The sequence below is a fragment of the Buteo buteo genome, chromosome 2 (assembly GCF_964188355.1).
Source record: "Buteo buteo chromosome 2, bButBut1.hap1.1, whole genome shotgun sequence".
NCBI lineage: Eukaryota > Metazoa > Chordata > Aves > Accipitriformes > Accipitridae > Buteo > Buteo buteo.
Genome location: NC_134172.1, coordinates 581,647 through 609,344, shown reverse-complemented (window position 1 = coordinate 609,344; position 27,698 = coordinate 581,647). Strand labels below are relative to the sequence as shown.

General features: G+C 54.0%; 1 protein-coding gene across 3 annotated transcripts in view; it reads left to right on the top strand.

Annotated features, from left to right (window-relative positions):
- Positions 1–27,698, top strand: part of AGAP3 (ArfGAP with GTPase domain, ankyrin repeat and PH domain 3) — a 152,370-nt gene that overhangs the window by 52,762 nt on the left and 71,910 nt on the right. For all 3 annotated transcript variants that reach the window (XM_075042498.1, XM_075042489.1, XM_075042508.1), the window contains exons 2-7: positions 3,920–3,978; positions 11,181–11,268; positions 11,418–11,503; positions 11,845–11,986; positions 13,998–14,132; positions 21,178–21,305. In XM_075042498.1, coding sequence (XP_074898599.1) covers positions 3,920–3,978; positions 11,181–11,268; positions 11,418–11,503; positions 11,845–11,986; positions 13,998–14,132; positions 21,178–21,305 — 638 coding nt within the window. The remainder of the gene's footprint in view (positions 1–3,919; positions 3,979–11,180; positions 11,269–11,417; positions 11,504–11,844; positions 11,987–13,997; positions 14,133–21,177; positions 21,306–27,698) is intronic.

Below are 27,698 nucleotides of genomic sequence, written 5' to 3'. Positions count from 1 at the left end.
GGGAAGTTAGCTCGCTGCCTCTGGTGCAGGAGCTGGGGGCATCCGATGAAGTCAAGCCTAAAACAGAAGAAAGCGGGTTTTCAAGGAATGGGTATTTATACTGCTGAAACTCCTTGCTAAAGAATGATGTGGAACTGAAATTTTACAGGGTTTTAAAAGGAGACAGAACTCAGTTACTCAAAGGAGAGTTTTTTTGGAGTTTACTAAATAGACAAACCACAGGAGATCCCTGAGCTGAAGAAGTCAGCAGCTGCAAACACGTGTGGGGTCCCTATCGTGTACTCTCACTATGTTCCTACCCTTCTTGGGTTCCCACGTGCCCAGCTGATGGTGGAGGTGGTGTGCCAGGCTGGGCAGACCCTCGGTCCGAATCCAGATGGCCGTTCTCAGGTAACGATGTTGGGTGGCCTCCTACCTCTCCCTCCTGCCCTCAGCAGAAGCTGCTTCTGGGGCAAAGCAGCCCCCACCGCCCCCAGGGAGGGGAAGCAGCCCCTCGGCAGGGGCTGGAGGACGCCCTGCTCCTGGTGGTGGCAGAACAGAGATGTGGTGCCGAGCAGCCTCTCTGTCCAGCTGCAGTCGCGAATGGATTTCCCAGCAGCAGTGGTGCGAGCTGCAGGTGACTGCCTACCTGCCGGCGCCAGGCAGTGCCTGCTGCGAGCCCTGTCTTGCGCTCGGGTGAGCCCTGCTCCCTGCCTTGGAGGAGGAACAGCCCCGTCCCCTCCCTGCAACCGAAGTCTGGGGACGGTGGGCTGCACCGGACAGGAACGGCCTCACCCTGCTTAGCCCGGTGTTGAAGCCAGACTGCAGCGTGCGAGCTCCTGGGTGGTGATGGCTGCTGCAAGCTGGGGCACAGCACAGCTTAGAGAGGTCCCCTGCGGGTGAGTCGATGGGTGCCGGGCGCAGGACAGGCGTGAGCGGGGACAGCGAGAGCGTCGCTGCTGGTGTTGCCATCCCGCTCCTTTGCGCCAGCGGGGCCGTCGCTTGGGCACGGGGATTTGTGGCGGCAGGAGCTCCGGCTGCACCGTGCAGAGAGGTGCCAGCGCCCTGGCGTGCACTGCTGAGCGGAGATGGCACACGTGCAGCCGGCGTGCTGGGCTGCTCCAGGACCCGCGGGCCGACAATGCCGCTGCGCGGGCTGGGACGTGCTGTGCTGATCACCAGGGCTGGCTGGTGGCCTGGACTAAAATTCAGACTTGGCACACATTGAGAGCTGATTGACAAGCAGAGGTGCACAGGTTGTTTGTTGGTGTTTTGGGTTAAGCATGCTAATGATAGTTAATAATTTAATGTGTTGTATGGCTGAGTGTAGTTAAATTGGCACTGTGTCGCAGTTATTTGTGTTAAGATTTACTCAGAGGCCTTCTCAGCAAGTCAAAAATCAAACTGTTACTAATGAACTCCTGAACCTTGGTTAAAAAACAAAGATCTGCTACAATAATTAGCAGAGGAGGCAACTAGCAAAAATATGGACGGTTTCTCTATCCAGAGCATCTAGGAACAGAAAAAAAGAAGAGTATAGTCTGCCCTCTCCAGGCCTCTCTCTGCCTCTCTTTCTTAAGGCCAAGTCGGTGAGTGCATTTGGTTTGTGCTCCACTCAGAACCCCTCAAAAAACCTGCTCGCTCGTTGCCAGTTTTTTGTAGTTCAAGAACAAGGTGTATATAGTGAAACAGTGCAAGTGTGCTGCCTCATCTAATCTGGAGGGAGGGAATGCCAGTAATGGAGAAAGTACCGATGGTGCTTTAACCATCACAGTTAGCTGACAAAGGGACTAAGCAGAGCGGGAGTTATAGGTGGAGGTGACAGCTTTTTTTAGACCAAGTAATGCAGTTGGAGGTACAGGTGTCCTGTTACCTTTTTGAAAAGGCTCAAGAAATTACCATTTTCCTCCTAACTTACTAGTTGTTTTAATAAAGATTTTACCTCTACCTAAAAAAAGAAAGGACAGGTGAAAGACAGAGACCAAGAAGAAACAATTCCTCTTAAGAACCTTCATGATGGTTATAAATAACCTTGTGTTACTGCATCAACTTGTGTTTTATTTGTCTGTAGGTTCTGAAAAAGAAGTGTTAATAAATTAGTATATGAATGGTAAACTCTAGGTACGAGCACCGTATTCTTACCTTTTCTTGACACGATGGAAAAATGCGCTGTGGCCTGCAGGTGCCGGTGCACGGTGGCTGCACAAGTGCCATGGTAAAGGCACAGTGGCGGATCATCTTTTTTTCCCTTGTGCACTCTGAGCAGCAGCGGACCAGCATGCGGACGTGCAGGCACAGGGGGCAGGGCCCCTGCAAGCCTGCCAGCCGCGAGCAGCCGGCACAGACTCTTGCCCACGCAGCTTTGGGCTGCGCATCTCCCACCGGTTGCCCAGGTGAGGTGGGGAGAGATGAGACAAGGCATTGGCCTGGGGTAGAGAGAGGGTTGCAGCCGTTGTGTGTCCAACCTTCCCTTGGGAGTCACAAGGGCAGGAGCATAAACGGGATTGAAGGTAGTCATTGCCTGCCTTCTGGCAGGGCTGAAGAGCCTGGCGTTGCCCTCTGATCCTGCCTGGGTCTGGCGGCGTCTCCTGCACTGCCCTGGTTTCAGCCCGCGGTGCTTGGCACAGCCCCGGGTGAAACACCTACTCGGCAGAGACCTGCAGCCGCCGGCTCGCCCGGCCGGTTTGGGCAGTGCCGGTGCAGATGCTGAGAGCTGGGACTCGGACCGCCAGCGCGGTGGTGGGGTCGGGGCTGCTGGGAGCAGGGGTGGGCAAGGAGGAGCCACTGGGACAGGTCTAGAGCCATCCTCCCCTTTGGCCTGGCGTCCTGCTGCGACCTTGGGTGACGTCTGAGCAGCGGTAGCGCCCGGGGTGTCGTGTTTAATTGCTGCCCACGGTTGGGTCTCGTGGATTCGCCTCTTCCCTTTTTGAACCCATCTGAGATTTCCATTTCTGTAGTAGTCTGTGGCAGCGAATTCGGCAAGTTTATTACAGGCTCTTGAAGAAGCAGTGCTCCCACAGGTTTCCGGTCCCCAAAAATCCTTTATTATTTTTACACTATTAACATACAGCAAGTGCTGCTCTTTTGTTTCAGCCCCCTACCCTGTAGCCATCTGGCTTTGGGTGGAGGACGTACTTCCTTGTCCAAGGCAAATGAAGGACTCCGGTTTTTTTAGGAGTGGCTGCTAGCTACTTCAGATCTTAAAGGTGTTCGCCAGGCTCTTGCTCCTCCTCTGGCAAGTCTGGCTTTATTTGGGAAGTCTGTTGTTTGACCAGCTCCTGGAGATTGTTTGGATGTAAATGAAGTGTTTGTGATTTCTGTGGCAGGAGAGAGAGTGTTTCCTGCGCCACTCAAAGCTGTGCCTGATTGTGACAACCTTCTTAAGCCTATTACAATGTTCTGCAAATTACATAACATACACATAATTAATTGTGTTCACTTCCTATCATGAACATAGATTATAGCGTGCCTTCAGCTCTTTATCTGCATTGCCTACGACACGCTGGTGTTATAGCCTGACTGCAGTGCTCAGGGCACTGCTTTCGCTGGTATGTGCCCTCGGTTCTGGGGTCCTTTACAGCATGTGCCTCCCAAAAAGAGTTCTAGTCTCTGGTGCTTCCCTCGTCCCACGTGCCTCAAGGAAGGGGATGCTGTAGGGCTTTTTGTGCTCCTGCAGGGCAGGAGGGACGGTCCCCAGCTCACAGTGTGTGGGCTTTGCACTGCCTGGCTGCTCGATCCCGTCCGCAGCTCCGGCTGCAGAGCCTCCTGAGCATGGGCAGTGTCACGACCTCGTGCAGCTTTGTGTCTCTGGATGGGGCGGAAAGGAGGGAAGAGCCATAAATCTCCTGCCTGGAGGGAGCAGGGAGAGTGTGGCAGGATCCTTGTTGGGATCTTGAGGGAGACCACGGTGACCTGATGATTTCTTCTCTCTGTTCTGCAGATTCGTTTGTGAACAGCCAGGAATGGACCCTGAGTCGCTCGGTGCCTGAGCTGAAGGTGGTGAGTACTTGCGACTTGTGCCTCGGATACCCCTGGTTCTCTGATGCTTCTCCAAATCTCCAAGAAAAACCCGTGTTTTAATGTGGCCAAGTGGAAATGCATAGAGGCTTCAGCCTCGCGGAGGGGAGGGAGGAGCTGTGGTTGCTGCTGTGCTGTGGGAAGGCAAGAACTTCTTGGTGGCTCACACTTGTAAGGGAGAGGGTATTGGTCTGGGAGAGCACTTGGCTCTGAAGGTCAAAAGGTGATATTTGAGCACCTCGGCCTTCCTGCTGGCCGTAGCAGAGCTCCAGTTCCCGACCGGGTACAGCTGCACAGGCTAGACCTTCTGACATAGCAGAAGTAGGGGTAGATCCTGATCCGTGCATCCATGGTCATCACCCTCAGAGCAGCTGTCCAAGCGTGGAAGTTACCCACGTGGGAGCTGTCACCTCCCCGTTTGAGCCTTGCTGACTTCAGCTCTGCGCTGGTGTTTCCCTGGCCTCTGCTGGCCACCTCCCAGGCACGACTGCCCCGTGGTGTCCGTGCCGTGGAGGGATGCTGGTGGGATGAAACCGTCACCTCTGTTGCTTTGTTCTGCCAGACAGAGGGGATGAAGCTCCTCCAGTTTGTCACCACGGGGCGGATTCCCCAGGGCATGCCATTACCAGGCTTCATCACCTACTTGTGGGATATGGTCTCTGGTCGGGGGGCTGCCTCTGCCCCTCTCTCGCCCCTGACACAGCCCATTCATGTGGGACAAGGTCACGAGGGAGGGGGCCCGATCTCGGCGTGCGGCACCTCTGAGACGGGAGATGTTTCCCATGGCCATCAGCCATGGCTGATGGCTGTGCGCCGGCTTGCTGGGGCCATCTGTGAGCCGGCACAGGTCAGCGGTGCCGGAGGACACAGAGGGTGTTCTGCTCGAGCCGAGCTGGCTGGCGAGCACGAGGGGCAGAAGCCGTGGCTGTGGCGAGGGAGGAAGCGTGGCCTTGCTGGTGGCAGTGAGCTCGTGGGCCGGTTCGGGCGTTCACACAAAGGCACCCTCGGCAACCGTGCTGCGAGCACTGGAGTAGCTCTGGAAGGGACGTTGGGGTGGGCAGGGTGCCACAGGCACTTCTGAGTGTCTGTCTGGCAGTTCTCAGGGACCTCAGCAATCTGTTCCACACTCCGCTCTTCTCATGCTCTCCGTGGCAGCCCTTAACTCCCTTTGAAGACTGTTGGCATGCCTCCCTTCAGCCCTTTCAAGATTAATTTTTTTCTATCTTAATCCAAGAAACAAGAAGCCTTTTTGCAAAACATACCAGCACCATGCTGCCACAATTTTTCTTATCTGTAGCTAAGTAAAAATTAAAACAAACTTTGAATATTCATTTGTTAGTTTGGCTTGCAAAATGTGTGTCTGTTCACAAATATTCTTGTAGCTATTCTGTGTATTGCCTTCTGACATTTTAACATTGTGCAGGCTACAAAAGAGTGCTGCAAGCTAAACAAACCTAGAGCTTTTAGTTCTTCAATTAGCACAATCCTTTTCCCATGTTTTCCATCACCTCTGGGGTTTCATTCGGCCAATGCAGCTCTTCCTAAAAGCCTGGAGGCCTTTCAGAGTCCTCGTTCAGTCCTGGCCTTGCTGGGCTGAAGCCGTTTCCATCGTGCCTCTGGGGTTAGGCTGCAGCAGCCAACTTTGGCAGGGGACCCTGTGCTTGAGTGGACAGACCTCTGGGCGGTGGGCTGGTCATCCGGGATTTCTTTCTGCGGCTGTGAAGGGAAGGACTTTGTGTAGCAGCAGAGCTGCTCCTGCCTGGGTCTGGGATGGTGGTCAGCCAGCGGGGACGAGGAAAGCCAGGCAGGTCCTGAGCTTTCGGGTGGGTGTCTAAGGGGTCCGTTCCGCACCATGCTGCTCCGGCCCTGGCTGCACCGTGGGTGCACCAGTGCTACGATGCCTCTCTTCCTCAGCTCCCGTCTCACCCACCCCAGCAGTGTGGCCATCCCTGTCCGTCGCAGGGCCCAGCATTTCTCCCCAGATCTCTGCAGACAGGTTGGTCTTTGAGCAGGCGTCCCGAGTTATCACCAGGTTGTGGTGGTATGGAAGGGGTCCCCACGCACCACCCATCCCAGAATCAGTATGGGAATCACTAAATAAATGGCTGAGACTTGGCAAGAAATGTTCCCAGGCTTTGCTCCCTTCCAGTTTTCAAGCAACTCTCCCCTCAGCTCCTGCCTCAGCCTCCCCAACCCCATCCTCAGAGGCACGCTGGATGCAGGGAAGTGCTCTGGGTGGAGCAAGGTCTTGCCTGCACAGCTGGCACGAGGCTCGGCAGCGGTCTCAGCAGTGCTGCCAAAGTGGCTCCTGCAGCAAAGCCACCCAGTCCTCGGTCCTGCCTGAGTGATGCTTCACCAAGTGCACCACATGGCCCCGTGAAAAATGGGTCTGAAACCAAAAGACATCCTAGTGCAGGGCAAACACAGGGTCTTTTGATAAATGGCAGAACACACTGTTTATGATGGGAGAGGCTTGCACGAAGCACCCACTCTGTCTCTGATCTGCCAGTCCCTGTCCCCAAGGGAGACCTACACTGAGCCTGTGAACCAAGATTCATAATTCTGTGAGTATGGAAAAACCACGGACCCGTTGGGGTCTTCTGTTTCGTGGCACAAAGCGTTGAACGCAGCCCACATCCCTCCTGTGGGGACGGTTTCCCTTACCTCTCCTGCAGCGGGTAAGGATCATACCGCTTTCTTCCCTGCTTACGTTCCCATTTGCACCACAAGTGGTCAGTGGACTTTCTCTAAGTTTTTTTTTTAATAGCTTGATGTATTTAAGTTATGCTCAGCAGTTCTTCCCACCTCAATTTTATCCTGAAGCTTCCTCCATCTCTGCTGCAGGCTGAGAGGAGTCTGTGTCTGAGAGAAGGCAGCAGTTCCTGCAAACCTTGCCTTCCCTGTGGGAAGGGCACAAATGATGCCTGTTGGCAGGGACTCATCCCCCAGACCCAGTACTGGGCAGTATCAGCCCCTCACTGGCCAGCACAGAGGCAGGCTGCATTCCCTTGTTCTCCCAACATGTCTTGATACAGAGGTTTCCATGGTGCCTACACGCCACATTTTACTTTGGTTTGCTGCCTCTAAGGGGTTATGTTCCTGAAGGCTGTCAGTTCTGTTTGAGCTTGTTTATGACACCAGATAAGGATAAGACAAAGCAGAAGCATATTTCAGCAAGACACAGGTCAGGATTTTGATTATAAGCAAACAAAGTGTAAATGCAGCCTTCATCCAAGTTTGAGAGAGCAAAAATGTTGCTGGGAGTGTTTAATCTCTGATGTTGCATGGAGTCCCAGCTGCCAGGCGGCCTCGGGGAGCCACTTTGTTTTGCAAAGGTTTCCCCAGGGACCGGAGCTGTGGCTAGCCTCTGCACAGAGCTGAGCCCCGAGCTTCCCGCTCCGTGCCGTGGTCCCTACTCTCTACATCCCAGACTGCTCACGCTGCCATCGGAGGGTGGCAGCGGCAGGGTGGGCTCGGCCGGAGGAAGGGGTGTTGCCTTCGTTAATAACTTGGGCTACAGCGTTCATGTAGCCCTTACATCTCCGCACATCGCTTGGCTCCAGAAGCACGTGTGTGTTACCTGTGGGGTTTGCAGTCTGGTACATGTTCTCATCTGTCTAAACGTGCTGCTTATGATCTGTAATTACTGTTGCGGGTGACAGACCTAGCAGCGATGCGTTCAGCCCGGGCATGCCCATGGGAGTGCGTCAATCCACACTTCCTAGTCCCGGACTCCTGGTGCTCCGGTCCCGCTGCTTGCTGGCTCTGTGCGGCGTGGGTGCGAGAGGCGCCGGCAGACCGGACGGGTTTCCTGCGCTCCTGTAGCATGGTCTGCCGCCGGCTGAGCACCCGCCGCGGCAGGGCTGGTGTGTCTTCGCCTCTCGCCAGGAGCCTGTGGGTAGCCTGGGGCAGGACCCGGTGCAGCAGGAGCTTCTGAGCATCTGGGTGAAAGCTGGAGAACCTGCTTGGTGGTGACTCACTCACCAAGCTCATCCCTTTGCCTGGAAATGGTTGGCCATAAATTTCTGTTTGGTGGCAGAGGCAGCTTTAATGTTCCCAGCCACTCCTCTCTCCTCACCCCCCGCTTCTTTCGGTGCTGGTGGGGCTGTGTGCGCGGCTCTACCACAGACCTGCTCTGGCAACCAAGCAGCTTTCAAAATAGCACCACCAACGATTGCCGGGCCGGACCACTGGTTCTTGATTCCTTTTGCTCCACAGTCGCGCAGATCGTGTCGGTGGCACAGCCAGGGGTGTAAAGCAAGGTGGGTGCAGGGGCAGGCGTGGGGTGCGACGGGACGGTCCCTGCAGGCAGCGTGGAGCGGAGCGCTCTGCTACTGCAGTTAGTCCGCTTCTGGCAGCGCGGTCTGTCCGCCCTGTGCCGCAGCCTGCCGCCTGGCTGTCACCACAGGTTGTGTCTGCGAGACCTGCCGATGGTCCCCCAGTACAGAGATGGGGAGTGGGTCTTGGCAAGCGGGGAAGAGCCAGTGGCTGGAGCTGAAATCGTCGTGGCCCAGGCTTGGACATCATGAGGAAGCGTTCCCCGAGCGTGTTGTTGGGCTCTGGAGGCCCTGCCCCGACAGCGCGGCTCGGTCCTGTCCCCTGGTGTGGGCGGGCTGTGCTGGGGACGCCTTCCCCAGCCCTGGGAGCGCAGGAGTGGGCACAGCCAAAGGCAGTGGGCCAGGTGGGGAGAGCAGCCCCCAGCCCCAGCGGACGGGACTCGGGTCTCTTGGGGCGATGTGTCCCTTGCCAGGCTGGGTCTGGGCTGAGCGCGCAGCAGTTTCGTTCCTGGTGCTCGGAGGGGCCAGGCTGAGGCGGGCTGTGGATGGGGTGAGGGTACGGCACGCGGCACCTGCTCGGGAAGGAGCTGGTCCTTGCTCAGCTGCGCGGGCTCTTCCCTGAGTCGGCCGGCAGTGCCACGTCCACGATTCCGGGAGTTGGACTCGCTGGAGGGTTCTCCCGTGACAGCAGACAAATGGAGAGCTCTGACACCGCCGTGCCTTGTGCCGGTTTCTGATACCCAGGCGATGCTTAGCGACAAGTGACTAGACTTGGGATTTTGATTTTGTCTCTCGTATAGGTAAGTGTATGTGCTATTTTCGTGAATGCTATTACCTTTTCAGTGCTGTGCGCCTGCTTAGAATTTTCGTCATAAAGATACTGTACTCTGCTTGGGACTTCCTGTGCAGAAAGGCACCCACCGTGTCTGGTCAGCACCACTGTGGAGACTCGGATATTTCCAGCAAATGTGGGCACTCCACACGTGCTGTGAATCTTGTGATCTGGTCTTGTGGTGGTGTGCTCAGGAAGGGTGCATGGTCAGCGGTGTGCTGCCAGACACTTCGGTGTCGCTGCGCATTTGCTGTGAAGCAGCTGTGGACACAACAGGGGATATTGGATTTTCCAGAAACACAGCAGCCCCATTGGGAGGTCTGCACAGGGGTGTCTCTGGTGGCTTCTGTCTGGTAGATGTACCAGACCTCTTAAATCCCAGTGAAACAGCAAGTCCCCACAATCCATGCTAACTAATCTTGGGGACAGAGAAGGACGATGCGTACAAAGGCTGATATGCTGGGCAACAACAACAAGTCTGTTTCAGTCATGTATTCAGTGGGGCAGAGCGAACCTTCAGTAGTGGAGAAACCCTCAGGCTCCGGATCGTGTGGGGCAGTACGGGCAGGTGCTCCGAATGGCCGTGTTGGTGTGTTGGACACCCACCCCCAGGATGTCTTCATGGGAGCACTGGGAGTGTGGTTTAGGCACAGGAGGAGGTGTAGGGTGCTCTAAAACGGGAGTCAGTTGCATACCAGAAGCTTCATGGTAAGGTCAGACTATCCAAAGCCAAAGGTAGGTTAGATGCTTTTTGGGAAGCCACGTGGAAAAGGAGCGGGAGCTGGCTTTGCACAGATACAGTGAGCTGTGGCCCCAGCTCGGCCAGGACGGCTTCCTGAGCTCCGCATGGTGATCGGCTGGTAGGAGCTTGCCTGCCTTCTTCACTAGCCAGGGTTTTGAGGTGCACAGGCCTGTGTAAAAAGTGAGTTAGGAACGGCTCTTCTGGCTCCTGGCTGAGAGCACCTCTCCACAGGCCTGGGGCATCGGGAGGAGGTAGAAGAGCACGCTGTGGGCGAAGGGCACCGCCGCATCACCCTGGCGTTTCTACTCCAGCTCCATCAGAGGGATGCTGCAACTGAGGCTAGAGGAGCACGAGGTGGGCTGCTCAGTAACGCAAGAGCCTGCTCCAGAAGCTGCATTGTCCCTGTGGATGTGGGAAATAGCTGTGGGATATAAGCTGACCAGTCAGAACTAGAGTTTTTGCAAGGATGGCAGAAGATGCCCCTCTACCCCAGTACTGCTCTCCCATCAGCAGGCAAGGCCACTTGCAAGCCCTTAGGCACCAGAGGTCTTTTAAACCGTGGGGAAAATGCTGACGTTAGGGCTGACCCATCCTGGGATAGCTACGTTCATTTTGTAGCAAATTTGTAGGGTGATCCAGACTGACAGACGCCTAGCCTCGCGAGTTTCAACCCAGTTAAAAATTAGTGCTGGGTATCTTTATTTTTCAACTTGGTTAAAAATGGGTGCTAGGTGTCTTTCTGTGTAGGCAGCACAGCCAGCTCCACTGGGAAGCATGCACTCTGCTACAGCAGCATCACTGCTGCAGTGAGGAGCAAGCGCTGTGCCTTGCTGCTGGAATCGGAAGCAGGAGCTGTACCAAATGCGTGGCCAGTCTCCACTCTCGTTCTCCGTGTGGCAGGTGCTGCCAAGAGCTGCAACGCCCCAAAATTTGGGATGTGTGGGCTGGGAGAAAAGGTTTTTTTTCTTCTGAGTTGGCTGTGGCTTGGGATGGCAAGTGTCCCCCTGAGGAGCAGGAGGACTGTGGGAAGAGCTAACGTGGTGCTGATGGGGCTGTGCCTGTTTGGGGGAGGACAAGGGTCCTCACCACCCTCCATCTGGGCGGCTGCACCCCGGTACCTGCTGCTCTCTGCCTGACTGAGACCAGTTAATGCCTCCAGGCTTCTCACCAAGTACCAGCTGGGTTGTGCCATCCCCTGTGCCCTCTCTTGACCGTCTCTGCCCATCACCGGCATGCGCCTGGTTAGCGGTGGTCTTGCCTCACAGGGGTGGCCTCGTGTCAAGGGAGGCGTGCTGGGCACGCAGGCGGTGGGTGACGTGTGCCTCTGTTTTAGGGCATCGTGGGGAACCTGTCCAGTGGCAAGTCGGCCCTCGTGCACCGCTACCTGACTGGCACCTACGTGCAGGAGGAGTCTCCGGAGGGTAAGGTCTGGTTCCCAGGGTGCCTGGGGGGTGGTCTGGGTCCTCGCTCCTCTCCCTGGCTCTAAAGGTGACCCCCCTCAACCTTCACTAGGGGTTTCCCCTACTTGCTCCCCCCCACACTTGACCCGCTGCTTTGCTCATTTCCCCAGGTGGCCGATTTAAGAAGGAGATCGTAGTGGACGGTCAGAGTTACTTGCTGCTGATTCGAGATGAAGGGGGTCCCCCCGAACTCCAGGTAGGAGACACATACCTCCTGCGGCCCCTTCCCACCCCATCCTGCTGGAGGGATTGGAGGGCTCCTGGCAAGGGACCTGCCTGGCTGCCTTTTGGGAGCCCGGTTGTGGGAGAACGTGAGGACTGCGAGGCCTGAGGAGGGGCTGCCCCTATGGTGACTGTTGACCCCAGGGCCTCTCTGCGGTGCCAGGGAGCTTGTGCCACAGGGCCTGGGGCATGTGCCCGGCTGAGCCTGGCCTCAGCACCCCACGTGCCTGCCGTGTGGCCGCCCTTGCTGGCGGCTCCGGGCACAGGGCTCCAGAACGCTTGTCTGGACTGTAATGGCTGGTGTGTCTCCCTCAGTTTGCTGCCTGGGTCGATGCTGTGGTGTTTGTCTTCAGCCTGGAGGACGAGATCAGCTTCCAGACAGTCTACAACTACTACCTGCGGCTCTGCAGCTACCGGAACACAGCGGAGGTGCCGATGGTGCTGGTGGGCACACAGGGTGAGAGCAGGGCGGCCGGGCTTCCTCCCCGCATCCTCCCTGCCTTGGTCAGGAGCACTGGTGACGTGTCCACACTGGCAAGAGAGCGCGGGGCTCTGGCCCCGTGACTGTGTCGGGGGATCCCAGTTTGCAAGCTGTACGTGGGACTGGGTGCTGCTGAGGGCACTAGTCTAGGGCCCTGGAGGAACTGAGTAATTCCTTCTCATACCATCTCAGCTTTCCTGCCTTACTTCATGGAGCCACTTTTCTCATTGAAATGCCCAAACCTGCTGGCATGGCCTGCCTTCCTCGGTTCTGCCTGTAGCAGCTGGGTGCAGGCAGGGGCCTGGGTATGGGAGGGTTTTCTGCTGGTGCATTGCCCTTCCTCCTCTGGGGCTGAGATGCAGCAGGCAAGGTTTTGGGGGGATGGCAACTGGCTCTCAGCACCCCGAGAAGAGGCCTGAGCTGTGGAGCACTGTCTCCCCTGAGGTGCTGCCAGCACACGTGGATGTGGGGAAGAGCAGCAGCAACTCAGAACTGCTCTCCCCCTCCTCTACCCTGGAGCCAGCTGGGGCCTGGAGCCAGCTGGGACTGGGACGGAGGCTGTAAGGGAATTGTGATGAAACTGCAGCTGAGGCTGCCGGGGGGGTGAGCAGCAGAGGACACAGGAGACACAGTGCCTGGAGGCCCTGCTGGGCACCCCAGGCGTGCCTGGGCAAGGAGCTGCCGATGGAGAGGGGCTGCCCAGAGAGAGGGCAGTCCTTGAGCGGGATTCCTGCCTGGCACAGCATGCGTCAGAGGCAGCCTGGCCTCCAAAAGCTTTGCTGCGGGTTCCCAGGAGGCAAGGAGGGGCAGCAACGAGGGCATTGCTTCAGGTGTTTGAGCTCCGCTCTTCTGACAAGAGTGTCCTTCCTGCCTGTAGATGGTAAAACGCAGGCAGGAGGGAGCTTGGGGCTGCAAAAGTTGTCTGGATGTAAGGGTGACAGCAGAGAGCGGGAGCAGGGGATGGAGGATGCGGGGAAAAAACGTCTTGGCAGGACCCAGTTCCCGAGCAGTGCGACCTATTCCTGGCGAAGAAGAGACTCTGAGGCTGGGAAGACAGGCGGTGACAGCGGGAGGGGAGTCGCAGGGGTGTCTGGTCTGGACCCCACATTGTAAAACAAAGTTGTTAAACTTTGGATTTTTAAAGATTGTGGAATTAATTTTAGGACTGAGTGATCTTGGTTCAGGACTGAGCTGGGGTTGCAGGCATGTGCTGTGGAGGCTCAGGAGTGGGGAAGAGTGATATGGCGGAGGGGTCAGTGATCGTCGTTGTCCCATACTTAGAGCCAGGTGAGGTCGCAGCCTTGGTATGGTCACAGTAAGCAACCCACTGGAGAGTTCGAGGAGAACCTCTTTACAGTGCAAGTTCCAGTACTCCTTCAACTCCTGAGAGGGTTCATTTACAGCCCCTGCCTGTCCCTGGCATGTCTTCAAGGAATCAGATTCCTCTTGGGAAAGTAGTTTTTCTAAAACATGGAAGCACTTAGCAGCCATCTGGGATACAAATTAAGCCTATTTTTTAGTGTTGTCCACCAAGGCCTCAACTGTGAGTACACCTTAGCAGAGCCATCTTTCCAAGTTAAACTGAGGATGATTTCTCCCTTTTGATTCTTTAATATGTAGGGTATGGCCGTGAGACCTAAAATGGTTGAGACTGGCAAATCTATTTTACTCTGCAACTGAGGCTGCCTTGCCTTGCCAGCCACACCTCCTACTGGTTTCTGCCCTCTCTCTTCAGAAACATCAGTGACTGGATGGTTAGGAGAGTTGAATAAGATTCATTTTAAAAGGTTCATTTAACAAATCCATTTTTCTACAAACGTGGGACTTTGTTATCCAAGGCATTTATAGGAGAGGGGGTGTACTATGAAGGTGGGGATCTCAGTGTGTGAAGGGAGGGAGGGAGGGAGGCCAGGAGTGTGCCCTGGGACCTGTGGATAGATGAGACACGGGTGCTTGCTTTTTAACCTCCTCTCCCTTTGGTTTCCAGATGCCATCAGTGCCACGAACCCCCGGGTCATTGATGATTCTCGGGCTCGGAAACTTTCCAATGATTTGAAGCGCTGCACATACTACGAGACCTGTGCCACCTACGGACTGAACGTGGAGAGAGTCTTCCAGGATGGTAACTGCAGCCAGTGGAGCGTGTCCGGGCAAGCCAGGGCAGCAGTGCTGTCCCACAGAGGGGGCTTACACTAGACCACTGGCTCTCAGAACGGCGTGCTGTCGTGTCATGAGGCCAAAGGAGTTAGGCACACATTCATCTGCAGTGCTGTTGCTTTACACACGTAGACCTGGTCCAAGGAGTAGGATATGCTGTGTGTGTGGAAGGATTCCTGTGTGTATGGCACGTAGGTGAACTGCACGTGGATGTGCATGAGGGACCGCAGAGCTGGGCCGGGCAGCACCTTTCTCCTGCCTTTCTTGCAGGGGCTGCCCTCTGGGTAGCCACTTGTTCCAGAGAGCAGAGAGGCTGCAGGGCACAGTTGCTTCCCCATAGTGGGCTTGTGCAGCACAGCAGTCTCTATGAGCCTGCAGAGGACTTGTGAGGCTGCAGAGAGGTTTTTGATTGCCTTTCATGGAGGAGAGGATGAAGCACAGCAGAATCTTTGAGTGTTGGAGGTAGGGGAGCAGCAGCTGAACAGCCAGATGAGGCAGCTGTTCCTCATGGGAACAGTGTGTGGGAGAGCATTTATGCTTAGACTTGGAGAGGGGTCTGTGTGACAGGGATGCTGTAGGTGGAAGAGGAAACCTAAGCCACGTCCTAGGAGTTTGCAGTCTGCTTAAATAAACCGGGGCCCTGCCCTGTAATGGGACTCCATATTCCCCTGTTCCCTTTCTCTACCTTGTCTTCTGGAGTGCAGCTGGAGATCTGTATTCAATGCGTGAGGAAGGGTCTGTGCAGAGCTGAGCGTCGGGACAGGACAGAGCTGCTTTTGGAAAGGAGGAGAGTTGTGCTGTTAGTGTTTGCAAGTGGAACAGGCGCATGGAAGAAAGCTTGGAAATCATAGTGTAGCAGGACTACCTGAAGGCAAAAATCCAGCTCGGTTCATTGCAGGACAGCAAGATAGGCTGAGGGCAAGACACAGGTCTGAGCCTGCCATCGGCTTCAAGTGCCTCCATCCTCTGAGCTGGAGCTGGTGGTCCTGCTTCCCCTGCATAAGTCTGTGACCTTCCAGTAATCTCCTGTTTTGGCACGGAGGATCATAGTCACAGTGCTGCTTTTCTTAACACAGAAGCATGTAGAGATGTTCCCCTCCCGTGCTGCTGGTCCATCTCTGAGACAGTCTGAGAAGTCAGCCCAGAGAGCGACCTTGCAAACTGTCCCACCTGGCCCCTGGCGGGGAACCCCTTGGCACCCAGCAGCCTCTGCATTGGCTTAGTATTCCTGGGGAAACTGGGGCGACTCTGTTGGGCAGGTTGCTTGTGAGTCTCCCCTTCTTCCTCCTCCTTGTGAGGAATGGTGGGAAGGAACAGCTAGGAGTAGTTGAGGATAGTGAATACCGCAGCAGACCTGGAAGGAGAGAATCTGCTGAATCAACTCAGTGGTTTGCAGAGCAAGTCTGGAGAGAGCAACAGCAGAGGGGCTGTGTCCACAGCTGATCCTGGCTTCTGGAAAGCTTTGGCACTGTGTGTCACCAAATTTGTTCAGCTTATTCCTTCAAATTGGTTCTGTTGTGTCCCTTCTCTGAAAGGCAGCACAGTACAGTGAGGAGTAGCAGCCGGTGGGTTTGGGAAGGGGCTGGGGAAGGCACTGCAGGATTAGGTGCTGCTGGTTGTTAGACTGCTTCTCATGCTTTTTTATCTCAAGATGGAACGAATTGTGCTCTGGGGTTATTTTTTCTCTTTGTTGACTCAGAGCATAGACAACACAACTTTAAGCAGTGCGATGTGTGACATGAAAGCTCTCACGTGAGACCAGGACTCAGCTTCTAGCACCAGCGCTGCTTAGCAAGCTTGGTGGGAGACCTTGAGCTGCTGCTTGAAGGCTCAGGAGTGAGTGCCTGCAAAGTGCTGCACTTCATCTTTTGTCTGGGTCTATTCACGGCCCGTATGTGCGGTCAGGAAGGAGGCGAGGGAGCGGTTTGTCCACACGAGGAGCAGTGAGGCTGAGGAAGTCCAGAAAACCCTAAGAAGTGTGGTAATTGGAGACTATTCAAACAAAACTGATGTCAGTCTGGGCAAATGGTGATGCTGTATGGAACAAGGAGCATGGGCCACCCTGCCTGGAGGGCTGATGCTGTGCCTGGGTGAGTAAGCAGGGGAGCACTGAGTGGAAGTCTGGACGGATTCTTGCCTTTGTACAGGGCAGCAGCAGGGCCTGGAGTGTTGTCAAACTCGGGTGTCAGCACTTCAAAAGGACACAGAGAAACTGAGAAGATTAAAAAAAAAAACTACAAAAATTAATCAAAGGCTGGAAAAAATACCTGATAGTGAGACACTAAAAGAGCTTATCCATTCAATAAATCAAAAAGGAGATTGAGAGGTGACTTGATTACAATATAAGAGTATCTACATACCTATCTACACAGGGAAAAAAATCACAGATACTAAGACTCCGCAGGCTAGCAGAGAGTTAATGCTAGAAGCCAAAGCCAGTCAAATTAAAATTTTAAAGAATCCTTACTTTTTCTATTAATAGCCCTCTTTTTCATTAGTTGTTGAAAAAATGCGTAGGGAAGCGCGGTATTCTGCATCTCTTGTACTTTCTCCAAATCCAGAGCAAGTCCCTTCATGGAAGAGACTCGCCGCATACCCAGATGACTGGTGCAGTATAGGCTGGGTGAGGTTTAATGGCTGGCAGTATACAAAGGTCAGCCTGGAAAACTGAGAGATCCTTCTGGCCTTTGAGTCTGTGTGTGCAGGATCTGTCCTGCTGTTCCTGTGCCGTGCTGTATTTCCTGCAGTAGGCTGCCTCTGCACGCAGCGCCGCACACCTGCCAGTGCAGTTTTGCCAGTGTTGGTGCCCTTGCCAAGTGTGCTGCTTGGAGCTCTGGAGAAGGCAGTGTGAGAATTGGGAGTTGCAAATGGAGCAGAGGGACCCACCATCTTACAGGAGATCTGGAATAAATCCCAGTTACTCGGTGCTCTCACCTGCCTGCTCTACTGCAGGACCACACAGATGCTCCTGAGCACAGCTGTGGGAGGGAAAGAACGGGGCAGGAGGTGCTGGCAAGGAGCTGAGGAGAGCTGAGCCCAGCACATTGGCCCCAGATGTCACTGGCATCTGAGAACTGTTCAGGGACTTCCAGGATCCAGTTTCAGGTGACTTGACAGGATGAGGTGTGATGAGTGGGTAAGTGGCTTTTCCTGATGAGCACTGGTGGGTCCTGATGCATCAGTTTTGGGATCTGGTTGAGCGCTGGCAGTCGTGGATTGTGCGAGGAGCTTGCCCTGCGTGGCGATCCAGTTACCAGCAAGACCTCATCTTTATATGGTTTCTCCAACACAAGTTGATCAGTCCAGATTGTAGTAGACCTGCCCCACGCAGGCAGGGGAAGATGTTGGTTTTCCATACCAGAAATGGGAAGACTTCACTAGCTGTTGTCCTTGCTTTCGTTGCACAGGTCTGTTTGCTTGTCCATGCTGTGCAGAATGTATGCTGCACCTCTGTTCCCAGAGAGTCCTATGTCACTGTCTTGTCTAAAAACAAGCAATCACTGACAGCAAGTTAATGTCGTGCTGGTCTAGCATGACAGCTTGAGGGAGCAACCATCCTACCTCTTGGTATTCAGTTGAAGGCTGAGGCTAGCACTCTTCCTTCCCAGGCTGCTGTCTCTGCAAATGCCCCACAGTCTGCATGTGGTGCTGTTGAGTGTGGGGGAAGCTCTGAGGAGGAGAACCTCAGATCTTCACATTCACCGACTGTTCAGAGGTTCTCCAAGAATTGGGTGGCTCCAGCTATTGTGGTGCCCTCCTTCCTGCTCAGGCAGGTGCAGCAGACCCTTCCTCCACACCTAGAGCAGTTCCTTCTTGTTTGGTCTGAAGCGAAGTTTGTGGTTGTGTTGTGCAGGAATCTAGACCACATACATTACAGTGTGTGCCACTGTAATTGTGTTGAATCTCTTGGAGCGGTTAAGGTTTTGTCTGGGCAGTCAGGCTTCTGAAAGCCACTGTGAAAAGGATGCATGGCATGCAGGAAAGGGGTAACTTTCTCCTTGCTCGTTTCTCACGCATGACCTCGCAGAAGTCCCCCTGGAAACACTGTTCAGTGTGTGGGAACTGCACTTCTCTCATCCTTTCCAAGTTGCTTCCAGCACCAGATGTCACAGTTACTGCTTCCGTGAAAAGATGGGACAGTCTGCCTGTGGCTTCAGATACCGCAAGGGGATGACCCTGGCACAAGCAGGAGGAGTGGCACAGGTTGGGCTGTGTGCTGCAGTGCCCAGTGCCCCACAGACAACAACTGCAGTCTCAGAACTTCACCACGGGTGAGTCCGCCCTGAGGGGTGGCTCGGTGTGGTCCCCTCACTCGCAGCAGAGCTCCCAGTGCGGTGGGAGGCTGGTACTGAATGTGCCTTCTGACTTCTTGGCTCTGAAGAGGTACGGTTAAAGGGCTTTCTTCTCAACGTTACCTTCAGAGAGCTCTTGTGTGCAGAAATCTCCTAGAGTTTAGAGGATGCCAGGACAATAGCAAGAAGCCATTGGTGTGGGGATGCCTCAGCTCTTGGGCTTCATTTTAAGAATATTTCTATACCAGGCAAAAGTTAGAGAGCAGATTGTTGAGAGCCACGTAGCAGCGATTATCTCAGCGTTGTTCCTGAAGAGGAAGAATGACCCAGGCCTCATCCTGGAAGGGCACAGGAGGGACAGCAGCCATGCTGCCCAGTGCTGTGGGTGGCTTCTCTGGCTTCACGTCTGCAGCAAGTCCAGGGTGAGCACTCCTCTCCTCCCACTGGCACGGAGCATTGGAGAGGACAGCCAGCGGTGCGAGGTGGCCTTGTCTCATGGCCCACCAGAACCTGCTGCTGACATGCTGGTGGCATTGCTGCTCTCCATTGTTCCCCCTCAGCCGTAGGGCTGCAGGCTTGGACTTCAGCTTGAAAGCCTACGGGTGGTTCTGGCTCTTCTGCCTGAGGGTTTATTTGGGTTTCTGCATCCTGAGTGGGACAGCTGAGCAGTGGGTGTCCCTCCTTCTGCTTGGGTGTGAGTTTGTTTGTTCCTGGCCGTCGGGGTGATGGACAGCATTGCCATGTCTTCCAGGACAGTGACTGATGCTTCTGAGGAAGGGTTTGGCAGGAAAATTTCAATGGAGAGGCCAAGAGTTTATGCGCAGTAGGGTGTGCAAGGCCCTGTGACTCCATAAGGTGCCACTGCACCCCGAGGTGTTTCCTGTAGAGTCCTTGGTGCATCACTGGGGACCTTCATGTGCACCTTCTCTCTGTCCAGATACTCCTCCCAGAGCTGACCATTCCTGGCAGTGTCTGTAGAGGGATTTCTCCAGAACGTCTAGGACAAGGTGCTGTGGTATGCTTTAAAATACTGTGTGATGCTCAAGTGGTAATACAGCAGCACCGCATGTGACATTTGGCAAACAAATGCCAGGCAATGTGTCTGGACAGAGGTTCTGTGAACAGGGCAGGGCTCATTGGTTGTACAACTCAGAGTTGCATGTAGCAACCAAAGAAATTGTGATAAGCAAATGATCCCAGAGACTGGCTTAAGGGATGACAGAAATTATCCTTGAAGGAGTCTGACTGATGTTCAAGAAGCGGAAGAACCTCTGCCCGGCAAGCAGAAACCTGAAGGCCGCCTCAAGATGCCTCAGTTAAGGGTTTGTGAGATTTTATCACCACCAGTGTGGTCTTGCTGGCCTCATGATTAATTCTGTTGTTACCACTAATGGTACAAGGTGAGTGAAAAGGCAGAGCCTCTGTCAGGCTCTTTGCCCAGGACAGCAATTGCTGAGGAGTTTTTCTGAATCTTTTCTGGCCCTTGGGGTGCCTGAGCTCGCAGTGTGCCTGGCCGGTGTTTGATGGAGAGATGGTTCACACAGCGAACAGTGGATGAAGCTGGCCAGGGGAGAAGATGGAGGGGGGGAGAGCAGGAAGAAACAGCAGGTTAATGTGGTCTGTTTGGTGGGTGTAGGAGGGTTTCCTGCTATTTATGGGACTAATATTTAGTTTGAGAGTCTGGGCAGGCTCCCACCTTTATCAGATGAGCAGGTAGCAGCAGTGGCCCAGTAGGCCTTCATCTGTCTTTGTATGGGACATAGCACTGCAGCTGTGAGGTGGCAGGATTTGGCAGTTGCTGTCGGCATCTGACTTTTCCAAATGGGTTCAGTCACACCACATGTGGTGCAACATCTTCTGTCTTTCTGGAAAGGGAATGTGGCAGCTCCTTTATTGCAAGGGTGCACGATATGAGGCATGCTGGGTTGGATGAGTGATGTTGCCAATGACTTTAGTCGTGTTCGTCTGAAAGGTTCCTCCTTCTGCGATGGTGGGTGTACATGGCCAGTGTGCAAGAGAAGACGAGGAATGGCGGTGTGTTCTCCCGAATTCCCCAACAGCCCAGCTTGTTTGCTGTCATGCTCTTTGGTCAGGGTGTTTATGTCCAGAAAAGGTAGGAGATTGTGAAGGTTGAAATGCAATTTTGGGCTGTTGGGCATCAGGCAGTGTGGTCCCAGGAACTGGGAGAGCTGTTCCTCATGTTAGTTTTTTGAACATCTGGAGACCGTGAGGGTCACAAGGGCCCAGACGGATGGAGGTGGCATTGCCCAGGCCTATTCAGTTTGGTAACTGGCTCCTATAGCTGCTCTTAGGGGGTGACCGAGAAGTGACTCTGGCTGCCCAGGGCTTCTTCTGCAGCAGCCCAGGGCTCTGGGTGGCTCCTTGGTGTCCACATGAGGTCACTGCTCAAGAGAGCAGGTGGCCTTTGGGGACTCAGCATGACCAGCATGGGAAGCCTGCCCTGCTGCCTGCTGGAACAGCCATGGACAAACACTGTCCCTTACAGCTGGGTTCTGTGGCAGCAGCAGGCAATGGGGATTGTGAGGTTGGGTGTTCTGCAGAAATCCTCCCTGTTAATACAGGGTGACACAGTCTGAGCCCCAGATGTTGGCATCAGTCAGAGGAAGGGTTTGGGTCTCACTAAAGCCCTCCAGATATCCGCGGGTGGAGAAAGTTGCTTTCTGGACTCTGACCCTGTCCCTTTCTCCCTTCTTACAGTGGCTCAGAAGGTGGTGGCTCTACGGAAGAAACAGCAGCTTTCCATCGGCCCCTGCAAGTCCCTGCCCAATTCACCCAGCCATTCGTCTGTCTCTGCGGCCTCCATTCCTTCGGTTCATATCAACCAGGTGGGAAACTGGAATGGGGAAACCCAGGGACCCCACATGCTTCTCCATAACCCTTTAGTTCACTCAATACACAGCATGTTTAGCCTAGCCTTAGACTCGCACTACAGCCCTGGCGTAGCTTTTGGAAAAAGCAGATATTTGTCACCTTGGTGCTTCTGCCCATAGCCCAGAATAGCGTGATGCTTGCCCTGAGGTCAAACTTTGTATCTAAACCATTGGGTCTGGCTCACGGTTTCCAAAGATTGTGGTGTGCTTCCACAGACGCTGGCGGCAGAGCCGTGAGCAGTCTGCAGGGAAGCTCCTGGGCAGAGCAGAAGGAGGTCTCTGAAAGGGGCCTCGGTCTGGCTGCCCTGGCCAGGCAGGCAAGCCTGGCTGGACACAGCTGCCCATGGTCCTGCTCCCCCTGGAAGCGGGAAGCTGATGGTGTTCCATGCATATACAGGTGGGCTTCTTAGGGGATGTATTTGTGGAGGGGCAAGTTCGGTGGTGAATTGAAGGAGTAGCGCAGAGGAGGAGGTTCTCTTCCCCTCTGCCAGAGGAAGGGCTCTGTGCTGTTCTTCTGGCACAGCGTTAGCTTGGCAGGGACTACCAAGGTCTCCATGCCAGGAGGATGGTGAAGCCAGAGGTGTTTGTTTTGTGACTCTGGAGGACCAGAACTGATGCAGGAGGGGCAGGTCAGAAACCAAAGCAGGCTGCCATGGTGAGTGGCTGGTGGACGAGATCCTTTGGGCAGCTGCCTAATTGCCTTAGGGCTTTGCTGCAATTTCCAGCACCCACATAAATGCTGAGCTGACTCTCTGATGAGGAAGGTGAGATACTGGGCTCTGCTGCTCCTCAGGGGCAGTCAAACCAATCCAGCTCTGAAGCAAGTGGCATATGAAATCACAGGATCTGTAGGAAGGACTTCAGGAAATCTGTCTGCCTGGCATGGTGCTGTCAGACTGAGAAACAGCAAGTGTAGCAGCTGGGTTTATGGAAGATGGGATACGGCATAGCTGGAGCAGCTGTGGGCCCCTTGGCTGCCTCAGCAGTGAGCAGCACTTGAAACAGTTTTTGAGGAAAAGAGTAGCTAAGGACTCAGAGGAACATGTAAAACTGAAGAAAATGCAAAGCAAGTTTAGCAAAACAAATTCCACCAGACTGACACTTTTTTTTCATAAGGGGATTGGTTTTGAACCTTAGGGTGTATCTGAGCCTCTTAAGCCCCAGGAGGACTTCTGGTACACCACCACAGGGGAGATTGTTCCTGTACAAACATGAGTAGTGTCTGAAGCCACTAGTTGGACCCTTACATAAAGAATTTTTAAATACCTACGTGAAGTTTATACCTGACTGTATAGGCTTCTAAAGCTGGACTGTGAGTAGGTGTGTACAGATTTTTGCAGAGACCTATGCAAGCTTCCTGGTGCTCTAGGTGACCTGGACCCCAGCAAGTTCAGATAAAGCCTCTGTGTGCAAGAGAATAGGCTAAGCCCTGCTGACAGCCAGAGCTGCCTGATGAAGCTACGTAGCTTTCTGATCAGATCTTGCTTGTGTCCAGCGGCCTTGGGATACAGGCACAGTGAGCACAGACAGCTGCTTGCAAAACATACACAGCCATACCATCCCCTGCAGTATGTCTGGATATGGGTGCTTTTTGAGAAGTTTACTAGGAGGCATCAAAGGTGGAGAGCAAAGTCCAGGGAAAATGCAGATTTGAGTGTACGTGGTAATTTGAGGATTTTATTAGCAAATTGTAAACAGTCAGAGACTGGTTAGGAAGGAGAGGCAGTCTGCACTGAAAGGGGGAGCAGGGCAGAAGATGGCCAAGGGCAGTGTTCCTCAGGGAGGAAGCTGAACACTTGTTTAATATTTTCTTCAATGTCCAAAGTATGAGAAAAGGGTCCTAACAAATAGGTACTAATGGCACTTGCTGTGCCAGGCAACGTGTTTGTAGTGAAGCTAAAAACATGTTCCCTGTGTGAGCGGTGTGGGAATACCAGACTCATTCTGATTCCAGTCGTAAGTGTGCATTGAAACTGGTGTAGGAACAGCAAAAAGCAAGTGGAAGGCAAAAGAGACCCTAACGCAAGAGGAAGTTAAGGACTTGGCTTGTTTAGCTGAGGAAAGCAAAGGCCAAGATGGAACAAACCTAACCTCTAAAATACACAGCTGTGAAAGGAAAGAACTTCTTAAGAAAAGAAGGTGCTAGAACAAAAGGGGTGGATTTAAGACTGGCCATGTGGAAGAAAAGTGTGGCCATCAGAAGAGGTTTCTAACTGCATGTCATGAGCTTTGTTAGAGGTTTTTGCTCAGAAACCTCCCTGCTTTCCTTTCCTTCCTGCAGAGTACCTTTCAGCCCGGTTTGCAGACGACGTCTGTGTAGAGGTGAAAGCTGGTTCCTTGGCTCTGAGGCAGGACCTTTACTCTCAGTACCTTGCTGTGCTCCTGGGGCTTTGCCGGAGGGACCTAGGTAGTTCTGGTGGGAAACCAGAGCTGTTAAAGGGAAGTAATGCAGCATGCAGCTAACAGAAAATTGCAGCTAAGTGTGGGGCCTTTCTAAGCAAGAAATATTTATTGATTGCCTGGGTTGTAGCAGTGTCAGCAGTAATGATAGGCCATGTCCTTCTGGAGCTTCCTCCCTCTGTCCTCCCTCCCCCCGTATATGCTCTGTGCCTGTCTAATACTGTGTCCCTCCTGCTCTCAGCAAACCTGGATGCCACAGTGAAGATCAAAGTTAATTTCTGTTCCCTGGGTCTTCTGTGGCTCAGCCACAAACCCTTTCAGTTCCCAGTGACCTGCTGCAGTAATCTTTGCTGTGGTGTTTGCACATCTCTCTTCCATTACAAAAAGCACTTCTCCTAAAAATAGAGTATGAAGTAATGGAACTGGTGAGTGATCGTAAAATGCTGTGAAGTATTTCCCCGTTCTTGCTTGGGCTCAGGAATGACGTTCTGGAACTGCTTTCTGCTGTCCTCGGAGAAAATCCAACTGGCTTTGAGAAACACAAGCTTACTGATTGCTGATGTTTCTAACACGGACCTGGGCAGAGCAATCCATCTGGTGCATACGGGCTTGCTGCCCATGCAGGAGGACACCCATCCAATAGTGAGCACAGTGACCAGGCAGTAACTGCAGCAGGGATGCAGAAGAGCCCAGAATCGCTCTCGGGAGTGCGCCGTGATGGTGGTGACGCACCAAAGGGTATGGTTTCCAGCATGAGCTGGAGCAGCTGTCCCTGACACAGGAGAGAGCTGGGTGCAGACAGCTCTGGAGTCCTGCTGGGCACTGCGCTCCAGGTCTGGGCTGCAGAAGTGTCGGAGCCTCTGGGGGGCTGGGTGATGGTGGCCTCTGCTCCTGGCACTGAGATAACCAGTGGGGCAGCTCTGGGAGGAGATGGACAGACTGTACACTGTCAGGAAGGACGAACAAGAGAGTGACAAGGTCTTTGCAGAGTAGTGTTGTGTTCTGTCTTTTTCTACCTGAGGGTATGGGCCTCTCGCCAAGGTTTCCTGCTTGCCTTCGCAAGTGAGAGGGTAGGAACTGGCGCAGGGAAAAGGATCTCAAGGAAGGGTTTGGGAACACGGGATTTAACATGGAGATGAGGTGGAAAGAAGCCAGACAAAGAATACAATTAGGAGCTTTTGTTTGCCTTGTACCGCAGCTAGGTATTGGTGCACGCAGGCAAGACACACACACTGGGACAGAAGGATCTCTTTTTCTTCTCAGTACCACTTGTGGGAACAGCGGGACTGGCATTTGCATCTTGAGTGCTTGGCCAGGAGGAGCCCTTGGGAGCCTGTGCACTGCTCTGTCCTCACAGGGCCTGATTTTGGGTGTCGAGAGGTGCTGCCTGCAGCTGCTGGCTGTGTGTGGTGGCAGCATTGCTCTGTCCCTTCCAGGCAGTTACGGCATCCTGGGCAGCGTTTCTTTCGCCTTAGCAGGCCGCCTTTCTGACGGCTGTTAGCAACAGCATTCCCGTCCCCCTGGATCGTCACTCTTCCCTTCTGCTGGTAGCTATGGTTGAGGTCTGCCTCCCTTCATATCTTTGTGCCCGGAGAGGTGATCGTGCCATCTGAGAGGAGAGGAATGTTCTGCTCGGTGCCTGGTCTCCTGGCCCGTGCAGGCAGGGACAACTCTGTCTTCTGGAGCTGTCAGTGAAGGCAGCACTTGTCTTCTGGAAACGGGAACAAGTGGTCCCTACAAAGGGTTGCTTATGGCAGGCAGGAGCTGGGAGCCAGCCCTGCCTCTCGTCATAGTCCTGGGGACATCTTTTCTGGAAGTAGTTTGATGCTACTAGTTGAGACAAACTAACTTTTTTGGAAACGGCCACTGCTTGTCTGGTCTTCTGACAATCTGGCCAGTCCATTGCAATTACTGGGAGAGGAGAGACCCTAGAGGACCCTGGTGATTTTGTCACCCATCTGTGCAGACGACTTACTTCTCCTGGTGTGAGGTGGTGGCTGGTTTCCAAACCTTTGTGATTGAGCCAGGTTCCCAAATTGGCAGGGCTCTGGGACAGCGGTGCTGTGCGAGGTGTTTTGGTGTCCTTGCACAGTGGATGATCCTCTTTATGAAACAGTTCTTGAACCAGCCAAAGGCCCCAGTTTCATTTCTGTCTTTGGGAGTTTGGGGTTTTTTGCTTTTATTCCACTGCGGTGCCTGGTGCCTCAGAGGACACTACTTCCATCAAGGTGGAGAGCAACAGAGCTGTAGTAGCAGGTCAGCTGTGAGCAGGGTTTTCCACCAGCACTCACGAGTGTGCCAGACGTGCTCATCAGGTCTGTGACCCTGAGTACCGTGTTCAGCATCTCCCTGGTCCTCATGTGGCAGGAGCCAGGGCCAGCCCCAGGAGTCCTGCACGCTCCCTTGGGGATGCCAGGTCTGTCCCTCAGGCCTTCCTAGTGGCTCATGGGATGTGGATCTGCACCCGTTTGAACAGACACCTCAGATCCCCCAGGACCGCAGCTTTCCCCCAAGGAAAGCTCTTGCTTGCCTGCTGGTTTGGGCTCTCCTCTCTGGTGTCCTGCCCGCACCCATCACTGGGCAAGCAGGTTAGATGGGTTTGGGAATCCCATTTCTCCGCTTGGCCTTGAATTCTACCTTGCTCCCTTTTCTGGCAGCTGCCTGTCCCTTGCCTGCAGGGTATGGGTGGGAGTTTCTTGGGCCAGTGGATGCTTGCAGTACTTGCAGAGTTATTCCACCTGATTTCCTTACTGTTGCTACCCCTTTCTCCATCTTTCTTCAGGGACTCTGAGATGCGTTTAGGAGTACCCCAGGCTGTGGGATGAGTCACCGTTGCCCGTTTGCTGTGGGACAGAAGTTTGTCTTTCTGCCAGGGAACTCATTCCCAGCAGCTGGCAGGAGGTAACACAGGCACCCCACACCAATCCTTGCAGGCTGGTGGAGTGAACTGCCTAGTCCCCTGGGCCCTGGGAGCTGCTGCCGGCCCCCGCTGCGCTGCGTGGGTGCCCGGGTGTCCCTGGCTCTGCTCGGCTGTCCTCCTGGCGCGGGACGGCCCAGTGTCACAGCTTCATTCTGCTGGCCTTGTCCTGCGGTCCTGCTCGGGTTCTTCAGTGACAGCAGGAAGTGCATTTACTGAGACTTTAGTAAGAGAGCAGATGAAAGAGGTGGAAAATTACAGTTTGCAAGTGAAATGAAACACAAATGGCAGCTCACCTGTGCTCAGTAGCGAGTGCTTCCCTGCCTGTCGCAGCACGTTTCAGGAGAGTTCAGTCAGCACGTGTGTCTTGGCAGCTGAAGCAACGGGTGTTTGCATTTCCTCGTGGAAGCCCGTGTCCCGTAGCCTGCTCAGCCTGTGATGCTCTCCATTTCATGGTCTGTACACTTCTGGCTTCGTCCCTGTTCCTGTGCAGACACTGAGTCAGTGGCTGCTGTTCATTTGCACTCTTCCGTTCAGAGCCCTTCCCAAATTTCACTCCTTGTTCCACCTTGTGCCTTTTTATGCCAAGAGTTACTACATCTTAACTTCAGCTGAGTTCTTCCCTGCTGAGGCACCCTATGGCACTATCGATATTCTTTGAAGTTCACAATACTCACCCATTACACACTAATGGGAAGGACTTGTCCCACATGCCTTTTACTACGTTTTCAGTTTCTGCTGCATTCTTAGATTTCAATAGCGACCACAGGTGGTTGTTCAAGTGGATCAGCAAAGTAGCTGCCAGGAGCAAAAATAAGGTGTTTGCCCAGACCTGTCATCTTGTCAGGGTTCTCCCACATCCCTGCGGTTTGTTCTGGGTCCCTGGATCCCTAGTGAAGTCTTGGAGCAGTCTGCTTCAGTTGAGCAGTGCAGTGGCTCAGGATTGCCTGTGTAGCCGGAGGCTGCACTGCTGTCTGCCTTTGGGGGAATTTCTCCTCTGCCCCCAAACTCACGGGATGGTACCAGTCCTC